Here is a 26,039-nt window from a genome sequence, read left to right on the forward strand (position 1 = left end):
GAAACTTGCACATCCTGATTCACTGACAACCATTTCCTGGGTTTGAAAGATGTGTTTATAAATGTATGACTTTAAGAGTGAAAGTATTGTTCTTGTGTCTGTATAATGACACAAATAGGATAAAGATAATGGATAAGAAACCAGACGGCACCCAGTGTGTCCATTATGTGCTCTTGTTGCATAATTCTGCCAAATCTATCTTTAAAAAGGGTAAAATGCAATTCAAAGTTTTAAAGATGATACTGTTGTGAAAATTATCTTAAGTTTTACTAAATCCTTAATTAGTTTTGGTCTGATGTTGATTTTGTAATCATTTATTCAAACTATTAAAACTAGAGTTGAGTTATCTACAGAGGAAAATGAAGTTAAGGTTTGGCACAACAATGCAGAGCTTTTCAGCAGTTACAATATACCCATTCACATTGGTCAATTGAGCAGCTATGGCTCAGGAGTAAAGTACTTGTCAGTAGAGTGAGCCAGCTATTTAAATGACATGGTGGGTATGTTACATTTAGAAACTTTCCCAGCACTGAAACAGTCAGTCAAGGTAACAATTGCAATCAAAATCCAGGTTGATATATGAACTGCCAAAGTACATAATTATTATATCACAGCTCACTTGCGAAGGATTTTATTCTCATTCCTGATTATTTGAATGAACCAGTATTAAACTGCTATATCTTTTCCTAAAAGCATTAAGCAGACCCTAAGAAACGCAACTATCAGTAAAAAGGATTACTACTTTAACCCACCTTTTCTATGCGCTGGCAAAACAGCAAGTGGTTCAGAAATCAAACAGGCACAGAACCTCTCTCCTGATTTTCAAGGGTTTTCTATACAACATTGCCTTTTCTTTGTCCATCCCTAACTGCCCTTAAAAAGGTGTAGCAATTGGCTTTCTGGAACAAATGCAGTTCTTGGAACGTGGATACATTGCATTCATACCTCACCAGCAGAAAAGTTCAGCTTTAAAAAGGACTTTATGTTGTGTGTACATGGTGTTGGGATTTGGTTTGCTCATCCACTGCGAGCTTACAAGCTAAACGCATACAAGTTAACTTGATTTATTGTGTGCTTAATAACTTGAAGTGTGTTTTAAAACAAATACATCCAGTGAGTTAATTAGTGTCTGATGAGCAGTTGGCTTTTAAGATATTAACATTGTAGGTATGTTCTCAGTACTGTTAGGAAGGGAGATCCAAGATTTTGACCCAGCCACAGAGAAGGAGCAGCAATATATTTCCAAGTGATCATGATATGGGACTTGTTGCAGGAAGCTTGCATGTAGATCCCATACATCTGCTGTCCTTGGCCTCAATGGTAGAATTTGTGCATTGGAAGGTGCTATGAAAGAAGACTTGGAATTGCTGCAGTACTACTTTACACAATGACTGGTGTGTGTCAATGGTGAAGAGTGTGAATACTGGTATGGTGCCTGTCAAACAAGCTGCTTTTAGTGTGGATAGTGTCAAGCTTGAGCGTTGTTGGAGCTGTACTCATTCAGGCAAGCAGACAGCATGCCATCACATTCTGGACCCTGTGCTTTGCAGATGTTGGACAGATTTTGGAGAGTCCCACAAAATCCCTAGCCTTGAAACACCATGAAAAGGGTATGAGAAAAGATTCAAAAACCTTACCTTCTCAATCAAGCAAATCTGGGATAATTAGGACTTAGTAACACTTAGTAACGTGCTGGAAATATAAATCGATGTACAAGATTTTTTTTAAAAACATGCCCAAATTTCACAGCATGATGTGGCATAATTTTAGCAATCCAGTCCACCAACAGAAATTAATGCTTTGAAAGTCATGCACATCAACCTGCAGTACTTCCTTCCAGTAGGAGATAGTATAATTTCACGTCCAATGAACATTGTGCTGAAGTCAGTGATTGAATCTTGCACAAAGTAATTTAATTAAACCTCGCTACCTGCATTAACATGTTCTTTTCATTCCATTTCATAGGTGAACAAAGCACATGAAAATGGCCGGTAAACAATCAAGTATGCAGAAGAACTGGACTCTTCTGAAAGAAAAAGTTACCCCTCTCGATGCAGACACAGAGGCCAACTTAGAAAATGCAGAACCTGAACTTTGTATCCGCTTGCTGCAAGTCCCAACTGTTTTAAATTACTCTGGCCTAAAGAAACGACTGGAAAATAGCAGTAATGACTGGATGGTACAATTTCTAGACCTTAATGGTCTTGATTTACTGCTCGATGCCTTGGAGAGGCTCTCTGGCAGAGGAGTGGCAAAGATCTGTGATGCCCTTCTACAGCTCACTTGTGTTAAATGCGTACGAGCTGTGATGAATTCTTCAAGTGGTATTGACTACATCGTGACAAATGAAGGCTACATTCGAAAACTATCCCAAGGTATGAAGAGTTAGCTTATCTCAGTGCAATTTCAGTCATTGGGATTCACAATATCAAAGCGCTATATTGTTTCTTTAACTGAAAGAACCTGCAAACAAGGTTATCAATAGTTAGATTCTGCCAAAAAAAAAGCATCAATACCAGAATTGAAAGCAATGAGCAACGTTCTCATTAATATTCATCTTTATAGTCATTGTTAAAACTCTGCAACCTAAGGAAACAGAACAAAAATCAATTTTATTTACTTTGGGCCCACTGGTAAAATTAAATCAACACGTAAGATTAAATATTAACCCACTTTTACCACAATTTGCCTGACTAAACAGGAGTTTTGATGTTGAATATGTGAATCCTACGAACCAAGTTAATAGAAATCCTTCCATAAAAATAATGCTGCATTTTCTATTGCATTCTACATTAAAAGGGAATGATATTTAAACATTAACATTCATTCCCTGTTTGTTCACAGAATAGATCACATCATTGTTTATATTTCAAGTTTTTTTCAAAATTTTCTTTCAAAACATAATAAAGACACTTATTGCAATAAAGAAAAACACATCAAGAGAGAATCCCATGGCCTTCATTACAGGAATATTCTGTAGTGCAGAAACATATGAATCAGGCTGCCTCACAATTGTGTGGAATCTGAAAGCAGAGCTAATTCATTGTACCAGCATGATTCAATGTCAATATTTGCCTAATTTTGATCTATTTTAAACAATTAGTTATTTAAATATAATTAACAAATCTTTTTTCAGTACAGCAGCTACTGAAATGTACATGCATCTTTAATGTATTGATATTATTCACCTTCTGTAGAAAATAACAAACTTGATGGCCTTTAATCTGAATTCACAGGAGTCAGTGCAATGTTAAAAGGCTTAATCTCAACTCATCAGTACACAGTAGTCTTGACCCCATCTCCATTCTATCACAGGCACTTATTCTCCTATTACAATAGTCAATTTCAGAAATTGGTAAGGTCAACATTTCAGACAGCACATCAAGTTAATTGTTAACATGCTGCCTTTTTTGGCATCAATTACAAGGGCAAAATGAGGAGAGGGGAAAGAGTTATTTTGGAAACCAGCAAAATCACGCTAGCTTTTTTAACAGGCCTCTATTGGGTAACAAAAACATATGAGAACTTGAAACTAATTAAATGTGATAAATTTGATAGGAGGTTGGATAGTGGTGTTCAAAATAACAAGGTTGAGACAGAGTCAAGAGCAACTGTTCTCATTGGTGGGTGAATTGAAAGCAAAAAAGTTAACTGCAACATCAAGAAGGTTGTTTTTTTTTTCCCGAGAAGTGTTTATGATCTGGAATAATTGCCTAAGGGGATGTTGAAGGCAGTTTTAATTGACCTTTGAAAAAGGGAATGATATAGACGCATAAAGCGGTTCTCTGGGCAAAATGTAAGCAGTACCCAGAGAGTTGGCACAGGCTCTGTAGATCAAGATTGACTCATCCAATACCGCAGATATATTACATTTCAATAATTCTAAGCGCTCCGAGCATTTTCAGAACACAGCATAAATCCAGGTTCACTGTGTTTTTCCCAAAATAGGAATAGCAAAAGTTTACAGACATCCTGTCAATCACCATTTGTTATTGTATAAATGTAGTATACATCTAATGGTAATTTGATAGAACTCATTTTGTAAACTAGAGCATTTTAAAATAGGTAATTCACAAGGATATTGAGTAACTACACATGAACTTACTAAATGAGAAGTTAATCAATTGAAAATCATTCAAGATTTTTCATTATTCATGCAAAATAATAGCCTAAATCTTTGCTAACACTGACAAAGGAATGGCACAGTTGACTGAGAGCTGCTCATAGGCTTTTGTAGCTGGCACTTCTATTCTACTCATTGTGTCTGATTCAGCAGGATGGCCTCTCCACAGTTAGTTGCTGTTTGAATAGTAAAAGCAACACAATCTCTTCAACTACTCCAAACCTTCCTTCTAAAATCTGCAGAGTCCAAGTCGGTAGTTACAATGCAGGAATAGACAAAGTTTAATTTGCAGAAAGTGAAATCACTTAACAATACAGGATTAAAAGTAAACATTCCTTTTTGTTGTTTCTTAATTTCCAATCATTTTGAGGGGCTGAAACACTTTATAAAATAATGTTTTTAAGGCCACAAATTTTGTTCAGGAGTGAATTATAGAATCCATACAGTACAGAAAGAGGCCATTTGGCCCATCAAGTCTGCACTAACCCTCCCATAAGAATTCTACCCAGACACACCCCTCCATTAGCCATGATTAAGCCACCTAACCTGCACATCCCTGGACACCACAGGGCAATTTAGCATGGCCTATACACCGAACCTACACATCTTTGGACAGTTAGGAAATTTGGAGCACCCGGAGGAAACCCACGCAGACACAGGAGAATGTGCAAACACCACACAGACAGTCACCAGAGGCAAGAATGGAACCTAACCTGACGCTGTGAGCACTGCCACCCCATTTATTCTTTAAATTAACCTTTATTGTGCTATGGAATTTCATCTACTGTGAAATATATTCAAATCTAGATTTTCCCACCATGAGTGTGGAAATTTATAAGTATGGCAAGTTCACACTATTTTGGTCAATCCCATCTAGAAGCTATGACAGCAACAGCATTCCTGTGGAGGAGAAGGATATCTGACACCAAATTCTAGATTTTCACATTTAATCATGCGTATACATATGCCAGGACTTGTTTTTGGATTTTCTCCATTACATGTTTGTGACAACTGCTAGCCAACTGTTTTCATTGCAAATACCAGGCCAACAAATTTTGAACAAAATAGAAGTAGAAGAACAGCAACAAGAACTAGCAGATTATAATTATAAACCATTTGTTGCTATAATTTATTTTATGCAAAGTACTGATCATGTTAACTCTGATTTACAGCTTTGGACACAGCCAATTTCATGGTAAAGAAACAAGTGTTTGAGCTGTTAGCAGCATTATCCATCTACTCACCAAAAGGTCACCATCTGGCTTTGGATGCACTGGAACACTACAAGGTAAGCTATTTTTGTTGGAAAATTACTATTCAAAGCACACACTGCACGCCATACGCACCCACATCAGTAAAACTGATCATCCTATTGAATCATTTAACTAACTGGAGAAGGGGAAAATAAAAGGTGTCTTCATTTAGCAATGTTTGAATTCTAGTAGACAAAATACCAAACAAAACCTCAAAAACAGCCAGTCACAAACATTAGCTACTTAACCTTTACATTTAACTTAAAATTCAAAGCAAATGTATTTCCTTCACATTGCTAAGGTAGGCGGTAGTATGGAATTCCATTGGTCCATTTCCAAAAGCTAAGCATTCTGATTAAATACTAACTAAGACACTCAGTGGGCACAGCTGTCTTGTAATAAGATGTCATGCAGAATGTCCCTTTATAGTCACTTCAAGAGAACCATGAAACTTGCAGAATATGGAGAAGCCTGAATAGAGAGGACACGGAGAAGATGTTTCCACGTGAAGGAGAGATTAGGACACAAGGGCACAGCCTCAGTGAAATGATGATACTTTAGAACCAAGTTGAAGAGGAGCTCTTTCAGCCAGAGGATGGTGAATCTGTAGATTTCATTGCTGTAGAAACTGTGGAGGCCAAGTCATTCAGTGTATTCAAAACAGAAAAAGATAGGTTCATGATTAGTAAGGGGATCAAGGGTTATGGGAAAAAGGCAGAAGAATGGGGTTGAGAAACATATCCGCCGTGATCAAATGGTAAAGCAACCTCAGTGGGCCAAATTGCCTAATTCTACTCCAATACCTTATGATTAGATTACATTACATTACAGTGTGGAAACAGGCCCTTCGGCCCAACAAGTCCACACCGACCCGCCACCCACCCATACCCATACATTTACCCCTAACCTAACACTACGGGCAATTTAGCATGGCCAATTCACCTAACCTGCACATCTTTGTGACAGTGGGAGGAAACCGGAGCACCAGGAGGAAACCCACGCAGACACGGGGAGAACATGCAAACTCCACAGAGAGTCGCCTGAGGCGGGAAGTGAACCCGGGTCTCTGGCGCTGTGAGGCAGCAGTGCTAACCACTGTGCCACCGTGCCGCCCACCATGTCTCTAATGATTACCTCAGAACAGTAGTGAGTTTTCCTCACCAGAACCCATGACCTAACACAGACTTCATCATTATACATAGTCTCGCTATTGTGAAGGTTGCATTTACAGATAAACTTGTGATCATCTCATTTCCCTCCTCAGCCAGTGTTTGAAGCACTTGTTATGTTATCAAATTAGTGATCCAGAAGGGCCTGAATTAATGACTCAGACATGTTCAAATCTCATGACTGTACCTCAAGTTAAACACACTAAACTGGAATTTAAAGATTAAATCAGGAGTCATGACTGTGTCAAAACGTAATTCACTGAAATCCTCAGCTGCTCAACTTCAGACCCACAGTAAAGTGATGACAATTAATAGCCCTGTGAAATAGTCTAGCATGTCATGTCATTCAGCCACCTACATGGTAGCTCAGCATCTTCCCCTGGGTACTTACAGATGGTCAATGAACACTGGCCTTGCTAGCAACCTCCACTTGATACAAACACAGTTACCCCCACCCACTTTCAACATCCTCTGCATACAAAGATCTTGTCACTCAAGTGACTTGAAATTCAACTTAGAAGCTGCCAGCTATGCTTTGACCTTCCATTTGCCACACTATTTCTAGTGTTACCAATCTACTCAGCTTTTGTCTCACTTCCTTTTTTGATGAGAGTTTTTAAAAATTTCTTCATTTATGGCCCATCCCAGCATAGACTCAAGTCCAAGGGAATGTAATCTATAGTAAGTCTTGAACACACTTACAAAAGTCATTCTTACCAGCTGGGGCAGAACCACAATAAATACCATTGTTCCCTGTCAGTACAACTCCCTATTCCCAGGTCATTCTGGAGAGCAAAATCTGACTCTCTTTCTCTCCACCTCACCATTCCCCTACTGTTCTTTAAACTCCTCTTTCTCCATCACCCCTCACACACACTTTATAAAATAATAAAAGCCAGTCACAAATGTCTTTACCACCAACGTCAAGACCATCCAGCTGCTCCTGCAACTCCCTTCTTGCCAAGTCAAGCATTCCCCACCTATACCCACCACAGTCTGAACCCACGCCTTTCTAGCTTCTCTGTTTCTGTTCATTCCTTGTCATCAGTGTCTATCTGCTGCTAGACTACATTGTCCTAGATCGCTAACCAAACTTCTTTTCCTGGTCTGTGCTAACTGACATTATAAATAGTTCCCATTCTTCAAACTCTTCTAGTCAAGACAATCATTAATAGAAACTGTGGCTTAAATAACATTTGATTTTCTTTGTTTCTGTCTCAATAGACTGCAAAAAGCCAACAATATCGATTTAGTGTTATCATGAATGAACTTCAGACCACAGATAATATTCCATATATGGCAACACTCATGAGTGTCATCAACGCAATTATTTTGGGAGCTGAGGAACTGATACCGCGGTCAGAGCTTCGGAATGAATTCATAGGTAAAAAGCTCTCTATTTAACACAATTCAGTTCCTTGTAGTTTACCCATAGTGCTGTACAATTTCTCAAAATCACAATAGAAACATAATTTACACAATACATGAAAAAAATCACTATTCCATTACAATAAACAAACATCTTACTTGTTACTTACTGACTTTAGACAAAAGACCAAATATTAAAAAAGTATGGAGAAAAGTTACTTTAGTACCTTATCAATAAAGCAAGATTCCTGCAGAGTAGTTGAACTTCTACTCAGCCCTCCCCCTCATGAATTAAGGTGGGGTTCAAACCTCACCTGCTCCAGAGGTGTATAATGCCCTATGTGCTAGAAATGATGTCCATGAAGAATGAAGAAAGCTAACACGCAAGAGATTCAAGTTACACTTGGTACATTCTTTAAATTAATAAAATCAAATATTTTCTAGTTTTTCCATCCTGCCTTGTGGACAAAATAAGTTGTCCTGTAAGTAGAACATTTGTGTGAAGCAAGTCATTACCTCAAAACAAGCTTTTAGTGAATCTGGAAATTTTCCAGATTTCATGAAATTATTTCCACTTCCAAAATTGATAATACAATCTAGAATGTAGCATATCAGGCAAGTCTTTAGAATCTGCTAATTTTAAAAGGCATTTTTAAAAATTATGCAGGAAACCTGGAATTAAGGAAAAGGGAGAAAAATAAACAAGAAAATGTTAAGGTTTTAATTTATATTATAGTTCTAACTATATGGCAGAATTTATCACAGCCTGGAACTGAACAAACCAAAAGGATTTTGAAATCTTAGCCTATGGTTAACAACATTCTGGTGGTAAAATCTGGAAGCTTCTGCTTTTTAAATATTTATTGGAAGTGTTAAAATTATTTTTGTGTTAAAACTAATTCAAATTAAAGTGTATATTTTATCCTATTTGAATTTGATTTTCAGTTCCATAAAAATGCTTAATACTTTTTCCTCTGTAAAATGATTCCTTTTCTAAACTTAACAATAGCAAAGATATCTGGAAAACAACACCACCCAAAATACAAGTTTATATTCAAAACTTAGAACCATCTTTTGCTAAACAATCCATTGTTTTGACCTCTACTGATAGGCAGCACTTAACTTACTGGTATAGGCCCAAATACAAGCCCACTTTATCTGATTAACTTTATCAACCTAGCAGACAGATGTCCTCAATTAAGCAATTATACCATAGCTGGTTTCCCAATGGTATTCAGATAAGAATGCACTGGATTCTGAGCAGCTCATGTCTTGGCTCTGATTTTTCCTATTGGTAACTTGTCTTAAAGAGATACATTCACAGTTATATAACAGTTAATTCCTAACTGCTAAATGCCAAATCAGAACTAATTTTCTTTTTTAAAATATAAATGTACAGATAAATAAAGTGCAGTTTCAATACAAGTCATTTTTTTCATACACAGATGTGAGAAATGTCACTTTAAATGTATTTGTATTGATAAACAACACCTGGAAAGTTTCAGGCCTGGCTTTTCCTAGGATACACACCTTAAGTTGGAATTGTTTGCTATGTACAAAAGTAACTGGTTATTCAAAAGTAAGAATTGTACAAAATAAAGAAAAATTATACTCTAGTATTTTTGCTTCTTTTACTCCTTTAACTAAGTTGGTTTCTTTCAAGCAAAGCCAAATATCAAACCACTGTTCTCTTGGCTTGTAATTTGTATTTTCAGGCCCAGCATAGCTTCAAGTAAGAATTGTGGAGAAACAGGAATTTCAATCCCCACCATGACTTAAACCATATTAATTGAATCACTTGAATTGTGTTTGTTTTACACCAAATAATTTTAAACAATTATTTACTTTTTAGGTCTCCACCTGTTGGACTTACTGCCATTACTAAGGTATGAATTAGTCTTGTAGATGGTATAACTTTTCTTGCAAATTTAGTTTCATGGTTCCTGAATTTGGTTTCAAATATGTTGAACACAACCTATCAATTAATGCACAATTTCAACTGTGATTTTGTTTTTTGAGATAATTTATGAACAAAACTTATTTAGCTCTCCTCTTGCCTTACTTTCCTGTTTAAGCCACAGGATGGCATTATCTGACAATGGCAGTATTTGTTTAGAGGAAATTCATACAAATAATCAGTATGGTCATGCATTACTTCAGGGAAAAAGATGAGGAGGATCTCTTGGTCCAATGTCTCACCTTTGAGGAAGCTAAAGAAGAAGATGATGAAGAATTAATGAGAATCTACGGTGGCATTGATATGACCAGTCACCAGGCAGTATTTACAGCATTGTTTAATAAGGTAGGATTTTGGTTTATTGCAGATTCTTTTATAAAGATACAAACTGTTTCAGTTGTTTGGATAAGTGTGATGTCTTTCAGTGGTACTTCATCCTTGCTTCATTGTACTGGTGTCCTACAATATTGTATCAGATTTAAAGGTATATTATCAGTTGTCCTCATTCTAGACTAAAGAAATTTAGGACATTTGTAGTCAAGATAATTATTGAGTGGCATAAGGTGATTCTACTTTATTCATTAAAATGTTAGGATCACAGTCCCTCCTCCTTATTCATTCATGGGATGTGGGCATTGTTGGTTGGGCCAGCATTTATTGTCTATCCTTAGGTACCTTCGAGAAAGTGATGATGAGCTGACTTCTTGAAATACTGCATCCTGTTTGTTGTAGGTAGACCCACAATGATGTTAAAGTGGGAGTTCTGGGACTTTGACTCAGCATGATTGAAGGATCAATGATATATTTTGAATTCAGGATGGTGAGTGGCCTGCTACCCTTGCCCTTTTAGATGGTAGTGGTTGTGGGGTTGGAAGATGCTGTCTAAAAAACTTTGGTAAATTTCTGCAGTGCATCTTTATAGATAGTACAAACTGTTGTAATTGACCACCAGTTGTGAATGTTTGTGGATATCCTGAATGGTGTCAAGCTTCTAGAGTATTGTTGGAGCTGCACTCATCCAGGCAAGTGGAGAGTATTCTGTCACATTACTGACTTGGAAACACAGAAGCAGGAATAAGCTATTCAGCCTTGTAGATAGTGGACAAGCTTTGGGGATGCAAGTTAATCACTGCAGGATTCCTCATGTCTGACCAGCACAGTAATTATATGGCTAGTTCAGTTCCGTTTTTGGTCAATGGTAACCACCATGATGTTGATAGTGGGGAATTCAGCAATGCTAATATCATTGAAGGTCAAGAGATGATGGTTGGATTCTCTCCTGTTGGAAACAGTCATCGCCTGACACACTGTGGAGTGAATGTTACTTGTCCTACAAGTTACAGCTGCCACTCGCCATCCGTTTCTGAATATCATGTTATAATCTTTAGAGACTGTTGTCATGAGCAACAGGATATGACACTGTGTAAAGGTAAATATAGAAACACAGAAAATTGGATAGATGTTGGCTATTTGACTCTTTGAGGCTACTCTTCTGTGCAGTATAATCTGGCTGATCATCCAACTCAATACCTTATTCCTGCTTTCTCACCATTTCCTTTCATCCCTTTAGCCCTAAGAGCTATACCTGATACCTTCTTGAAAACATCCAGTACTTGGGCCTCAACCTGTTTCTGTGGCAATGAATTCCACAGGTTCACCAGTCTCTGGGTGTAGAAACCTTTCCTTATCTCTGTACTAAATGGCCTACCCTGTATCCTTTAAACTGTGCTCCATAGTTTTGAATACCTAAGCTATCAAGAACATCTTTTTATTTTCATTTGTAGCATATTGTTGAGAACTATGAAATGGCATCAATGGCCATTGATTGTTTATTACCTCCCAACAAAATTGGAGTCTTTTCTGTGGATCCTCTAATCTAGCCACTTAATGGAACATTTGTCTGCTGTTATGTCTCACCTTTTACACATTAAAAGCATAAATATATCACTTTGATCTGAGAAGAGAAATGGGTAAACAAATACTTTCTATCATGGAATCCCCAAGTCTTTTCTTCTTAAGGTCACACGGATGTGTACCACATAGCTTTGGGGCTTACTTACAATTTAATTCCACATTTCCATAACATTCTCTGTGGCTGATGTTGCTGACACTAATGGATCTGATTTATGGTGAATTAAATGATTCTGTAACACTCAACTAGGAAAAACAAGGGATTAAGAAATACAAATGCACTGATGATTAGAGCTACCAGTAAACCTGAACCAGGGTTCAGGAGCTTCATTTTGCTCTTGAGCCGGGTAGAAACTATCTTCCCTTAAATGAAAGAGTTCTGAATGGATGAAAGAAAAGATGCTCTTCAGATGTAGATATGCATATACAGCAAACTTTATTTTAACTGGCATCTTATGGACCAACACACTGACAAAAATTGTATACCTCAAATACTGTGAAGTTTACTGTAACATTCTGTCCAATTATTATAGTTTATTTAAAGTATTTATCTCACTGTAAACACATTCATGACTGATCAATTGAATAGCCACACACAACATCAACAGTTGATTTAATTTTGAGTCAATTTCTTCTCAAATACCATGATGTCCCAAGTCGTCAGTTGAGGATGGGAGTGGGAAGGCTCTCTGCTGGTAAGGTTTATTTAAGGCAAAGTTGCATTATTGTTTAAATGGTTAATGCTGTAAATAAAGTATGACAGTGATATTTATACCTCCTGCATTACATTTTTATTACTTAGTGTGTGTTTTTACGTTGATAATGTGGACCTCTTGATTATCCAGAATATTTAATCAACCGACACACTGATGGTCCCATAGGTTCCAGATAACAACATTTGCTGTATTTAGAGTGAGATTGTAGCTGGAAACAACCATGAAGCAATGGTTAATTTTACTCTGACAAGAACAAAGATGAAAGGATTCACTTCTGATGAAAAACTTTAAAAATACTATGGCTATATTCACTGGTGCAGCAAATATTTAAGTGGAAGTATAATCTGTGTCCAAAATCATGAAAAGCTTTCTGGGTGAAGAGTGAAAGATTGTCTCCAATGGAATGTGTAATGAGAGTACGTATCACGGAAAACATTGTAAGAATGTGAAGACCAATTAATCCTAACTTCGAGAACACCAAAATTGGAATGTGCATGGATATTTCTGGTGTAGCATAATGTGTTGAAACTCCTTTCCTTGGTACTTAACTTTCTACGATTTTATTTAACTGTATTGTCACTTCTATGTTTAATTCTAGGTGAGCACCTCACCAGTGTCAACTCAGCTGCTGTCTATTCTACAGGGGCTTCTGCAGCTTGAACCAACCAACAATGTCCTGCTCTGGGAAGCATTAGAAATCATGGTGAATAGAGCCATTCTAATCGCTGATGACAGTAAGGATTTTTTTATTCCCTCAATATTTTGAAAAATATTTAACTCTTAGAGCTTTAAAGGAACCCAGTAAAGGGGTGAGGGGAAAGATCTAAGCTTGAATCTCACTGTAACCCATTAGAGTGGATAAGTAGGACATATATCCATTTACAGAGAGATTAATAATAACCAGGAGCAATTAATTTAAAGTAATTGGTAGAAAGACTAAAGTGGATTTGAGGAGTATTTATTTTGCCTTAAAGAGTAATAAGGAATGAGAACTCATTCTGCTGAATGGGTTGTGGAGAAAGAAGCCTTCATATTTTAAGAAAATACTTGGATGTGCACTGAATTCACACAATTACTCTTCAGATGCCTCTAGCTTATGAATACTATTGTCTTCCACAGAGTCATCAGATTATATATCAAGTGATATATAATAGCAGTTTGAAATATGTCCCTGGATGGGTATATGAATAGGAAGGGTTTGGAAGGATATGGGCTGGGTGCTGGAAGGTGGGACCAGATTGGGTTGGGATATCTATTCAGCATGGATGAGTTGGAGGTTGTTTCTGTGCTGTACAACTCTATGAAGATCAGGATAGAAGATGGAATTAAACTGGATAGCTCTTTGACAAATGGCATTGACATGGTGGCTAAGTGGTTAGCCCTGCTGCTTTGCAGTGCCAAGGAACTGGGTTCGATTCCTACCTCGGGCGCCTGTCTGTGTGGAGTTTATACATCTCCCTGTGTCTGCGTGGGTTTCCTCCCACATTCCGAAAGATGTGCAGGTCAGGTGAATTGGCCATGCTAAATTTCCCATAGTGTTAGGTGCATCAGTCAGGGGAAATGAGATTAGATTAGATTCCCTACAGTGTGGAAACAAGCCCTTTGGCCCAACAAGTCCACATCGACCCTCCGAAGAGCGATCCTCCCCCACATTGACCCCTGACTAATGCACCTAACACTACGGGCAATTTAGATGGCCAATTCTCCTAACCTGCACATCTTTAGACTGTGGGAGGAAACCGGAGCACCCGGAGGAACCCACGCAGACACGAGGAGAATGTGCAAACTCCACACACAGTTGCCCGAGGCGGGAATTGAACCCGGGTCCCTGGTGCTGTGAGGCAGCAGTACTAAGCACTAAGCCAACGTGCCGCCCCGTGAGTCTGGGTGGGTTACTTTTCGGAGGGTAGGAGTGGACTTGTTGGGCCGAGGGGCCTGTTTCCACACTGTAGGGAATCTAATCTAAATACGTCCTTGCATTGTGTGAAGATTTCTATGTTTGATATAACATATAGCACTGTTCCCATGACTATTTGGGTAAATGCATGATACTAAATATTTTGATCTGGATAGTTCTGATTTTGATTCTTTGTAAGAATTGGTCCTTTCTAGAGTATCAATTCGAAAAGCCCCAGCTATCTTTCCTGATCCTGGTCTAGGGAGGAGAGGGATCCTGATGACCATCATCAACCACTACTTGGAGTGCACTTGTTGGGTCAGCTATTCTCTTCCTGTATTTATATATGGAAACTTAGCACAAGGATGTGGTAACAGAGAATATCTGATACTTGTGAATTTAAATCCTACTATAAGTCAATGCCTTCAGGAAGTGAGGGAGAAACATTATTTTGAAATCATTATTTTACATGAAACAATTTGAAATGGTTTGACAACACAGCATGGTTAAATATTAATCCAGTTCATTTCTCTTTCGTTATAGCAAATGAAGAAAAAGATGTTGGCCCTATTATGGACAGACTTGTAGTAGTTAAGAAATTAGGAAAAGATCAGTTGATGAAACAAAATGCTAATAAAAAAGCTGTTGATAGAGGTATACAGACAGAACTGTCTGAGCCCATGACATTAACTGTAATAAACTCATCAGTTCCAGCCTCCCTTCCAACTAGCCAGATGCAAAATGCCCTATCTTCGCTTCCTCAGCCCTGCATACCACCACTTCCCCCTCCTCTTCCAGGCACTACCAGTCAGATTCCTCCACCTCCTCCCCCGCCCCCACCTCTCCCTAGTGTTGGTGGGCCCCCACCACCACCCCCGCCCCCACCTCTACCTGGTGTTGGTGGGCCCCCTCCTCCACCTCTCCCTGGTGCTGGCGGGCCTCCACCCCCACCCCCACCCCCACCTTTTCTTGGTGGAATTCCTCCTCCTCCACCACCACCAGGGGCATTTATGCCTAATGCCCCCATCGTGCCACACCAAGCCAGCAATCTGTTGGGTTCATATGCTCCACCTAAACGACAAGTTCACCGACCAACATTACGAATGAAAAAGCTGAACTGGCAGAAAATCCCTTCAAGAATGGCTTCAGGTATGTATAGCTTTCCCAAAAATAAAATTTTAGTGCATGTAAATTTTGGTAGATATTTTCTTAAGAGGTCAGACTGAAATGAACAGGAAATTAGTGCTGATTATGTTAGGACTTTAACGAAATTCTGTAAAGGCGGTTGCAGAAACCAATTCAATTTTATTGTCATCACAAGTTACCAGTCCTAACCTATTTCTATTACAAGAAGACCTGGCTGTACTTTTAATTAAATATAATATCCTGTTTTCAACAATCCTTCCTGACATTAGCCAGTTGGCCATCCTTGGTCCTACACATGGTGAATATGAAACCTGCGACCAGTTTATCTATTCCATCCTCTTAATTATATCCAATTTTTCTTCCTGGTTCATTCTACAAGCATGGAAGCACCAACATGGCTTTCCTATTGCAATAACCCAAGGACTACATTGTACTTTCAGATTTGTTTGTTCCTTTCATGGGTTATAGATATCAGAATTACTACCCATCCTTAATTATCCTTGAACTAAGTGGCATAATAGGCTGTTTTAGAGAATGATTAAGAGTCAGCCACATTGCTGTAGATCCAGAGTCAGACATAGGCCAGAACAGGTAAGGATATTCCTTGCCGTAAGGATATTAGTGAACATTAGGACATTTTACAACAATCATTGATCATAATGGTATCGTGGTATCATCGAGACTAGCTTTCAGTTCCCAATTAGTTTTTTTTTTGATAATTGAAATTTCTCCAGCTGCTGTGACAGACTTTGAACCTATGCTCCCAGGGCCTTTGCCTACTAGTTCAGCATCATTGCCACTATGTCACTGTCACCTCAGCTTCAGCCTGTGCACAGCACCTTCCAACTGCCCTTTAATTTGCTTTATTTACTGTGATTTTGCACCGTCAGGCCTGGTCAGCAAACAATTAATTAAAACCTCTGACTATTTACCAATCTTTATGTTTAGGCATTCTAGCCCATCCACCCAGTCTTTCTTTCTCCCTCCATTTGCTACCAGTTGTGAATTTTACTGTCCCACAACATAGTTGGGCATCCAGGCAAATGAGTCAGCAACAGACAGGGCCCCAGCTCAGATTCTAGGGCTCTTCACTCAACATCTTCCTCCATTGCAAAGTCACTCTCAAAAGCACTATGCTATGCTTCGTCCCCTTCAACCAAATGGTAATCCATCCCACACCTTCGTATTGCCACTGGCTGACTTTGGAGGCCTCCTCCCTTTTGAGTTGTATTTTATCAAAAGTTTTGGGTGTTTGACAATGAATAATGAGTAGACAGTGAGGTCTGCAGATGCTGGAGATCAGAGCTGAAAATGTGTTGCTGGAAAAGCGCAGCAGGTCAGGCAGCATCCAGGGAACAGGAGAATCGACGTTTCGGGCATAAGGGCTTATTTCTTCCAATTTGATTATTCCTATTTGGACTTTGTTTTTCAACTCAGTGGGCCACATTGCTCCTAATGTTGCATACTCTATAAATAGTCCAATGCTAAGAAGGGCTTATGCCCGACACGTCGATTCTCCTGTTCCCTGGATGCTGCCTGACCTGCTGCGCTTTTCCAGCAACACATTTTCAGTAATGAATAATGAGTAACCTGCAAAGCTTGTAAATCTGACTTACGAATCAACTTTTTTCCATTTGCATTTTTATTTCTTCCAATTTGATTATTCCTATTTGGACTTTGTTTTTCAACTCAGTGGGCCACATTGTTCCTAATGTTGCAAACTCTATAGATAGTCCAATGCTAAGCTGTGTTAGCATCTACAGTTTGATATATGCATGTCTTGGAATATAGCAGGAACATCTTAACAAGATTGGGGTGGAACGGAAGTGTCACATTTCAGACAGGAGTCCAGGTTTCTTCAGATGTTTTGGAGTATTAGCCCAAAGTGAGCATCTTTCATCCTTGATAAGTTTCCCATCCAGAAGTCAATCTGATTGACAGAATTGGTGTTCAGGCACACTTGGGAAGACCAGGTCGAATCATGACCCTATGGAAAAGGGAAATCAATTTATGGATCCTGAAATACAGTTGTTTGATCTGGATTCCAGACCCTGGAGGTTGTGTGATGTGGTAGACTGGGGGAAGTGCAATCACAGGCCATGTGAACCCTGAACCTTGCTTCACTTCAGCTGTCAGGGTTGTGGAAGCTGGAGAAACCCTACAAGCCTTGGTTCACAGGAATTATCGGGAGGGGGGCTCCAATATTCACGAAAATATTTGAATTGCAGAACCTAGCTTCTAGCAGTGAGTTAACTATCTTTCTCCAGGGCAACTTAAGTAAACCAGGCAGTGTGCAGATTATAATCCTTTTTAAAAATAAATTGTAACTTCTAATGCAATGCTGGCCCACTCATTTTGGAATGATTAAAATCTAATCTTATGTAGTCTAAGGGACAGTGGATCCTCTGAAACATATTGATGAATTGTGCAAAGTAGTTTTGGTTTCCCTTCATTATCACAGACTGCTTTTCATTGTTACTGTTACTGTGTAATTTCATCATCAGAAGAAAATATGTCAGAGCTGATCTATATCCTTGAAGCCACATTAGCTGTCATTTATTAGGTTATCTTCATGTAGTTACCTTCTTCATCTTCTGGTTATTCACTTTATTCACATTTAAAGGTTGGCCTAGGCTACTGTGTTTATATTGCAAGATGTGGCATTTTTCTTTAATAAACTATGTTTGTCCATTTATTGTTTTTGAATTTCATCGATGTTTCAAACATAACAAATCTCTCTAAGCACCAGAGAGACAAAACTTTGGGGTTTTATTGGTTTGTTCCACTTAATCCCATTTAGTTCCCTCAGCTTCAGTAATGGAGTGCCTGTTATGTAATTGATAAAAGATTGAATTCTTCCCTACTTTAAAACTGCCCAGCAGTCGTTATTAACATGTTTATTTTCCCATTTTCAATTCCAAATGGGACTTTAGTGTTTGATTTGCTTGGCAGGGATCCTTTGGTTGGAACATGAGATTTTTTGTGTGTTTTCTCAGCATCTGCAATAGCTCTTTACATCTCTAATTATATCTTCTCTGCATCCATATACCTTTTCTTTTCCTCAATTCCCTCTGAAAGCTTTGTGAATTTATCTTGTGTTCTTAGAGTCCCTTGAAATGTTGTTCCTGGTTTCCTTTGAGCGTATGATTTGTTTTGCTCTTCCTGCACTGAGTGGGAGTGTGTATTAGCCTTCCCTGTTTTGAGAACATCCCTTTCCATCACAGCTCTTACCAGGTCTGTCTTTTAGCTTGGACACTGAACATTTGAAATTTACCCCGCTCGTGTTGTTTGTAAGGGTTTAGTTCCATATTTCCACTGTTTCATTTTGAATGTGATGATGCTCTGGGTAATACCATTTAGTAGTCCATTTTTATGAATAATTGAAATGCTCCAATGTATAGAAAAGAATCAATGCATTACATTGACAGCTATAGCTTATTTTGTTTTATCATAATGTGACATAACATGACCAGGTAATCCAAACATTATCCTAATCCATTTATTGTTCTGTATGCCAACATAAGAGAAGTTCGCACTACAACTCCTGCTATACTGGTATACTCCATACTCCCACATGACCCTACAGATGTATTATATGAATGATGGTGAATGCAAACTGTTCAGTAAATTTATAAATGAAGTGTCTGTGCTCTGTAAAGAGTGGATGACCAAACTGGGGACTGGTTGCTTTGGAGTTTATTTGGGTGTAGCTGACTTGGGCTCCCATTGTAGCAAACCCATCAATTGTTAACTCTGTTAGTGAATTTAATGTGGCACGAAGAGACTATAAATAGAAAATGTAAAAATTAGCATATTCTCCACAACTCCTAATGTCTAATGAATTTATAGAATGAAACCTTGGTTTCTTTCTACCTTCTTTCTTTTCTACAGAGAGAAATTCTTTGTGGTCATCCATCACAAAAAGTACTGAAGAATCTTTTGATCTTGATTATGCCAGTATTGAGCAACTCTTCAGCCTTCCAGTATCAGAACCAAAACGGAAAGAACAAACTGTTAGCAAAAAGGAACAAAAAGAAGCAAGTGTCATTTAATTAAAGCAGTTTTTTATTAAACACAGGAGCTTTGATATGTAACTCATTGTTCCTACCTTCTTCCCATCCCAGGTCACATTTCTAGACTCCAGGAAAAGCCTTAACTTAAACATATTTTTAAAGCAATTCAAATGGTGAGTTGTATTTAAATAGATGTTATTTGCATATAATTAGTATTGTGGGCATTTGTAAAATATCAAATGGTTAAACTAGATTGCTGGCAGTTGTTCCACAATCAGTTGATGATATGTTGTGATTATATGCTTTACATCTGTCTTTTTCTTTTAACTGTAACTATTATTCCTTGATTTCTTTGCTTATCAGCCAGTAATATATCCCTTAATGTCAATTTCAGAAATTTGTTCTTTAGATTAGAGAGTCTGGAATGTAATGTCCATCAATGAATGACTGAGAATTGTATTAGCAACCTTCTTAAAGCATTGGCAGCAGTTTGAGTTAGCCAAGAAAACCATTCTGATATATCAAAGGACATTTAACACTCTTTGCAGTTATTGGGAATGGAATGACTAATAGGTCAGACTAAGTAAAGATGGCAGATTTTCTTCCATCCCAGATATTAATCTGTATGGTTCATGGTTACTTCTACAGCAGTCATTTCTATATTCCCAGGCTTTTAAAAAAAAAAATCAATTCTTCAACTTCCACAGTACAATTTGAGCTTGTGTTTGCTGGTTTCTTATTTATTTATAATTTTGTGGGACGTGGGCATTGCTGGCTTGCCAGCATTTTTTTGCCCATTCCTTGTTGCCCTCAAGAAGGTAGTGGTGAGCTGCCTTCTTGAACCATTACAGTCCACCTGCTGTGGGTTGACCCTCGATGCCATTAGAGAGGGCGTTCCAGGATCTTAACCAAGTGACAGTGAAGGAACACTGATATATTTTGAAGTCAGGATGGTGAGTGACTTAGAGGGGAATTTGAAGGTGGTGGTGTTCCCATGTATCTACTGCCCTTGCCCTTCTAGATGGAAGTGGTCATGGGCTTGGAAGGTATGATCTGAGGATTTGTTGGTGAATGTCTGCAGTATATCTTGTAGATGGTGCACGCTGCTGCTACTGAGCATCGGTGGTGGAGGGAGTGGATGCTTGGGGACGTGGTGCCAATCAAATGGGCTACTTTGTCCAGGATGATGTCATGCTTCCTGAGTGGTGTTGGGCCTGCACTCATCCAGGCAAGTGGGGAGCATTCCATCACACTCCTGACTGTGCCTTTTAGATGATGGACAGGCTTTTGGGGAGTCAGTAGGTGAGTTACTCACCTCAGTGTTCCCAGCTTCTGATCTGCTTTTATAGACACTGGGTTTATGTGGTGTGTCCAGCTGAGTATCTGATCTTCAATAAAATTACCATGTGCCATCATCTCAGTTTTGGGCCGGTTATTTAAGTAAAGATATACTGGCATTGGAGATAGTCCAAAGAAGGTTCACTAGACTACTACTGGCTAAGGAGGATCTGCCTTTTGAGGTGATTTTGATTTGATTCAACCTGTATTCATTGGAATATAGAAGAATAAGAGGTGACCTTATTGAAATATACAAGATTCTTAGAGGACTTGACAAGGTCAATGTAGAAAGATAGTTTTCTCTTGTGGGACAATCTAGGACCAGAGGGCATAATCTCAGAAGAAGGGTCACACTTAAGACAGAGATGAGGAGTATTTTGGTTCTGTATGGTTCTTAAACACAGAGCTGTTGAGGCTGAGTTCTTAAATATTTTCAAGGCTGAGACAGACAGATTCTTAACCAGTGAAGCAATTATGGGCTATGGAGGAAAGGCACCAACATGGAATTGAGAATTAGCAAATCAGCCATAATTTCATTGATTGGTGGATCAGACTCAATGGGCTGAATAGTCTACTTCTACTCCTACATCTTGTGGGCTTGTAGGAAAGGTTTGAGGGTAAATTGCAGACTCTTGCACTTGAACCATTTATTCCAACCTTTCTTAGAGAAAGGGGACCTTAAGTGTCACTCCTTGTTTTATTTAATCTTGACTTTAGCAAATGTGCTCCTTCCAATGAAGGGTACATAAACTATATCTTTTTCTGCTTCATTAGCCCGTTTAAGCTATAGAACTTACGAATCATATTTCCAGATCACCAACAGTGCCATTGTTTGGGTTGTAATAAGTCCAGATTGAAAGAGGCCTGATAATGAGTCCCACAACAAAGATGCAATTGGTCTTCTTTTCATTACTTTCCTCGGGCAATGAGCTTTGACAGACTAATTGGTCATTTTATGATTGCAGAATAAGCCAACATGACAGCCAGAACCACTAAACTGTTTCCTTTACAACTGATTAGTGGTTTTTGCTCATGTTGGCTGTTATAAGCTGTTAGATATAATGCTCAACAAAGCAAGTTTTAAAAGGAAGGTATCTATTTAATTTACACTATGCAGATGGAGCTATGCTATAGCTAAGTATTAGTTATGTTTACTAGGTCTGGCAACATCTGTGGGAAGAAGGCAGAGCTAACATTTTGAATCCAGTGACTCTTCATCAGAATCACCAAATGTGAAACATTAATTCTGCTTTCATCCCACAGATGCTGCCAGACCTGGTGAGTTTTACCAGAAAGTTCATATTTTATTTCAGATCTCCAGCATTCCCAAGTCTTTGTTTTGTATTATGTGTTTGGAAATGTTCTCATTGAAACTGAGCAAGCTCTGTACAGTGTAAAATGTTGCTTCCTGAATGACTTAAAAAAAGGGTTGCTTTGATTGTATTCTAATTTATGTTTAATTTTTCAACACTATTAGTTCTGATGAAGAAGTGACTGATATGATCAGGAGAGGGGACCGATCTAAATTTGATGTAGAGATTTTAAAGCAACTGAAGAAACTAATGCCAGAAAATAATGAAGTAAGTTGACAAGGCAATGAATACCAAATTTAAAAATCAAGTACCACAAAATTAATTCAGACATTTTCAGACTTTTGTAACATTTGTTCCATGTGCAGATAGAAAACATAAAGGCTTACAGTGGAGAAAAGGAAAAATTAGCAAGTGCTGATCACTTCTACCTTCTCCTCCTTGATATTCCTTGGTATGTATCACTGGTATCATTTTGTAACTAAGCTCAGTTATGCAAATGTTTCTCAGGTACAAGTTAAATTTATGGGTTGCCTCATCCAAAATTGTCCAACTGGAAATGCTATTGCAATTCATAAATGGGAAATAATTCTTCCTAATCATGTCATGCATTCGAGTTAATAAGAGTTCCTATGATATTAAAATGAGTTTTAATATTAAAACTACTGAAGTAGTGCAAGAAATTTGATTAAAGTCCAATGGTGCATAGGTTGGGTAGATTGGCCATGCTAAATTTACTATAGTGTCCAGGCTAGGTGGGTTATCCAAGAGAAAGGCAAGGTTACAGGAATAGAGTCATAGAGATGTATGACACGAAAACAGACCCTTCAGTCCAACCCGTCCATGCTGACCAGGTATCCCAACCCAACCTCGTCCCACCTGCTAGCATCCAGCCCATATCCCTCCACACCCTTCCTATTCATATACCCAATCAAATGCCTTTTAAATGTTGCAATTGTACCAGCCTCCACCTCTTCCTCTGGCAGCTCATTCCATACACGTACCACCCTCTGTGTGAAAACGTTGCCCCTTAGGTCCCTTTAGTATCTTTCCCCTAAACCTATGCCCTCTACTTCTGGACTCCCCCCAACCCAGGGAAAAGACTTTGCCTATTTACCCTATCCATGCCCCTTATAATTTTGTAAACCTCTATAAGATCACCCCTCAGCCTCCGATGCTCCAGGGAAAACAGCCCCAGCCTGTTCAGCCTCTCCCTACAGCTCAAATCCTCAAACCCTGGCAACATCCTTGTAAATCTTTTCTGAACCCTTTCAATTTTCACAACATCTTTCTGATAGGAAGGAGACCAGGACTGCATGCAATATTCCAACAGTGGCCTAACCAATGTCCTGTACAGCCACAACATGACCTCCCAACTCCTGTACTCAATACTCTGATCGATAAAGGAAAGCATACCAAACGCCGCCTTCACTATCTTATCTACCTGCGACTCTACTTTCAAGGAGCTATGAACCTGCACTCCAAGGTCTCTTTGTTCAGCAATACTCCCTAGGACCTTACCATTAAGTGTGTAAGCCCTGCTAAGATTTGCTTTCCCAAAATGCAGCATCTCTCACTTATCTGAATTAAACTCCATCTGCCACTTCTCAGCCGATGGGTGGGATGGTCTTCAGTAGGTCAATGTGAACTCAACGGGCCAAATTGCTTCCTTCCACCCTATAGAGATTCTGTGATTCTAAGACTCTTTTAAAAAAAAAAATTAACAAGAATAAGTGAATGAATAAGTAAGAATTAGCCAACACACTACTGACAAAAATGAAATAAATGAATTTTTACTTTGCAATAACTTAATAACTAAGTTAGTATTAAAATCCTTGCTTGAACCTCTGCTCTTTTTAACTTGGACTGAATAGGCAAGGATTTCAGCGAATTTATATCTAGTAAAATTACATGTCTGAAACAATGAATGGCAAAACTTTTTCTGGTAATTATTTTTCATTACAATACAATTTAACAAGTACGAATTGCTTGATACAAATTTGCAAATAACAAATAATACTTCTTTCACACTTGATATATAAGCTACTAAAGAATGTGGATATAAACCAGATTACCAATGCAAAAACAGTTTGATATTGACTGCTGATAGACTAAGTCTGGAAGTTAGACATTAAACTCAAAGGAATAGTTATATCACCGTTAACTTAATCACTATTTTTACTTACTTTGTATATAAAATGTATTCATTGGTTTGGAAATATGAGGTCTTATCTGCAGTTGTAATTGTTTATAGCATACAATGTCTAAAATGTCCGATCTAAGAGAGACCAAAAGTAAGTATAGTGACGTAAAGGAATGAAAGTATTGTTATTGGTCTTATCTTAATGAGAATCTATTTACTTTAGGAAGATATTGATATATTTCCCCCCTTAATATTCAACAGCATCATCTGTAAAGTTCACAAATGCAACAGATTTGTTGCCACAAATCAAACAAAATAAATTTTATCGTTAAGGTTTTTTGCTCTGATTTCCTTTGGAAGAATGAACCAAATTCATACTTAACATTCCATTTTGTACATTGTCGGCCAGTCACATTAAAAAGGTGTGACATTTCTCTGGTTCAAGCAATTCACTCATTCTATCCTTGGTATTCTCGACAGCTTTATTATTCTTAATCAGGTTTTTTTTTTGCTTTGTTAACCAAGTATTAACTGTTAATGATAAGATGCAAAACTAGATCCTGGCTTTTCATTTGCTTGAAATGTGTTATTTTTCTACAAGTGTTCTCCAGTTTGTTGTTGTTTGTTTATTTCTTTGCCTTGTTCTCCAACAGCTACCAGCTAAGGATTGACTGTATGTTACTGTGTGAAGAGGCGACCGTTACCTTGCAGTTGCTCCAACCAAGGGCAGAACTAATTAAAACTGCTTGTCAAGGTAAATTTTAATTGTAATTATGGTCTTCTCAGAATGAGTGTTTAAATTACAGAACACAACTAGCACCTAACCAGAGGTTGATGCGATCACATGTGAGAGTTGATGCTTTATATTGAAACACTGACAGTAACTTTAGTGCCACATTTTGCATCTTGCCATTTACATGGTCATGGCCATCCTCAATTTGAAGGATGCAAAACAGTACTCAAATGAAGTATATTCATAGAACATAGAAAAGTACAGCTTGGAACAGGCCCTTTGGCCCACGATGTTGTGCCGAGATTTAATCCTAATGTCAAATATAGTAACTTAACCTACGCACCCCTCAACTCACTGCTATCCATGTGCATATCCAGCAGTCACTTAAATGTCCCCAATGACTTCGCTTCCACCACCACAGCTGGCAACGCATTCCATGCATTCACAACTCTCTGCTTAAAGAACCTACCTCTGGCGTCTCCTTTATACATTTCTCCTAGTATCTTCAAACTATGACTTCTCGTACCAGTCAATCCTGCCCTGGGGAAAAATCTCTGGCTACTGACTCTAGCTATTCCTCTCATTATTTTGTACACCTCAGTCAGGTCTCCACTCTTCCTCTTTCTCTCCAGAGAGAAAAGTCGAAGCTTATTCAACCTTCCTTCATAAGGCAAGCCCTCCAGTCCAGGCAGCATCCTCTTTGCACCCTCTCCAAAGCCTCTGTATCTTTCCTATAGTAGGGCGAACAGAACTGGACACAATATTCCAAGTGTGGTCTCACAAGGGACTTGTAGAGCTGCAGCAAAACCTCATGGCTCTTAAACTCGATCCCTCTGTTAATGAAAGCCAAAACACCATTTGCTTTCTTAACAACCCTATCCACTTGGGTGGCAACTTTGAGGGATCTATGTACTTGCACACGCAGATCCCTCTGTTCCTCCACACTGCCAAGAATCCTGTCT

General features: G+C 38.4%; 1 protein-coding gene across 2 annotated transcripts in view; it reads left to right on the plus strand.

The window, feature by feature from the left end:
• LOC122553563 (inverted formin-2-like) overlaps nt 1–26,039 on the plus strand; it is a 63,813-nt gene that overhangs the window by 18,108 nt on the left and 19,666 nt on the right. For both annotated transcript variants that reach the window (XM_043697554.2, XM_087989826.1), the window contains exons 2-13: nt 1,966–2,375; nt 5,296–5,411; nt 7,770–7,929; nt 9,766–9,799; nt 10,074–10,215; nt 13,096–13,231; nt 14,938–15,543; nt 19,432–19,577; nt 19,665–19,726; nt 22,369–22,471; nt 22,570–22,655; nt 24,998–25,098. In XM_043697554.2, coding sequence (XP_043553489.2) covers nt 1,979–2,375; nt 5,296–5,411; nt 7,770–7,929; nt 9,766–9,799; nt 10,074–10,215; nt 13,096–13,231; nt 14,938–15,543; nt 19,432–19,577; nt 19,665–19,726; nt 22,369–22,471; nt 22,570–22,655; nt 24,998–25,098 — 2,089 coding nt within the window. In that variant the 5' untranslated portion in view covers nt 1,966–1,978. The remainder of the gene's footprint in view (nt 1–1,965; nt 2,376–5,295; nt 5,412–7,769; nt 7,930–9,765; nt 9,800–10,073; nt 10,216–13,095; nt 13,232–14,937; nt 15,544–19,431; nt 19,578–19,664; nt 19,727–22,368; nt 22,472–22,569; nt 22,656–24,997; nt 25,099–26,039) is intronic.

The sequence above is a fragment of the Chiloscyllium plagiosum genome, unplaced genomic scaffold (assembly GCF_037043375.1).
Source record: "Chiloscyllium plagiosum isolate Xiang-an unplaced genomic scaffold, Cpla_swu_hap1 HiC_scaffold_8, whole genome shotgun sequence".
NCBI lineage: Eukaryota > Metazoa > Chordata > Chondrichthyes > Orectolobiformes > Hemiscylliidae > Chiloscyllium > Chiloscyllium plagiosum.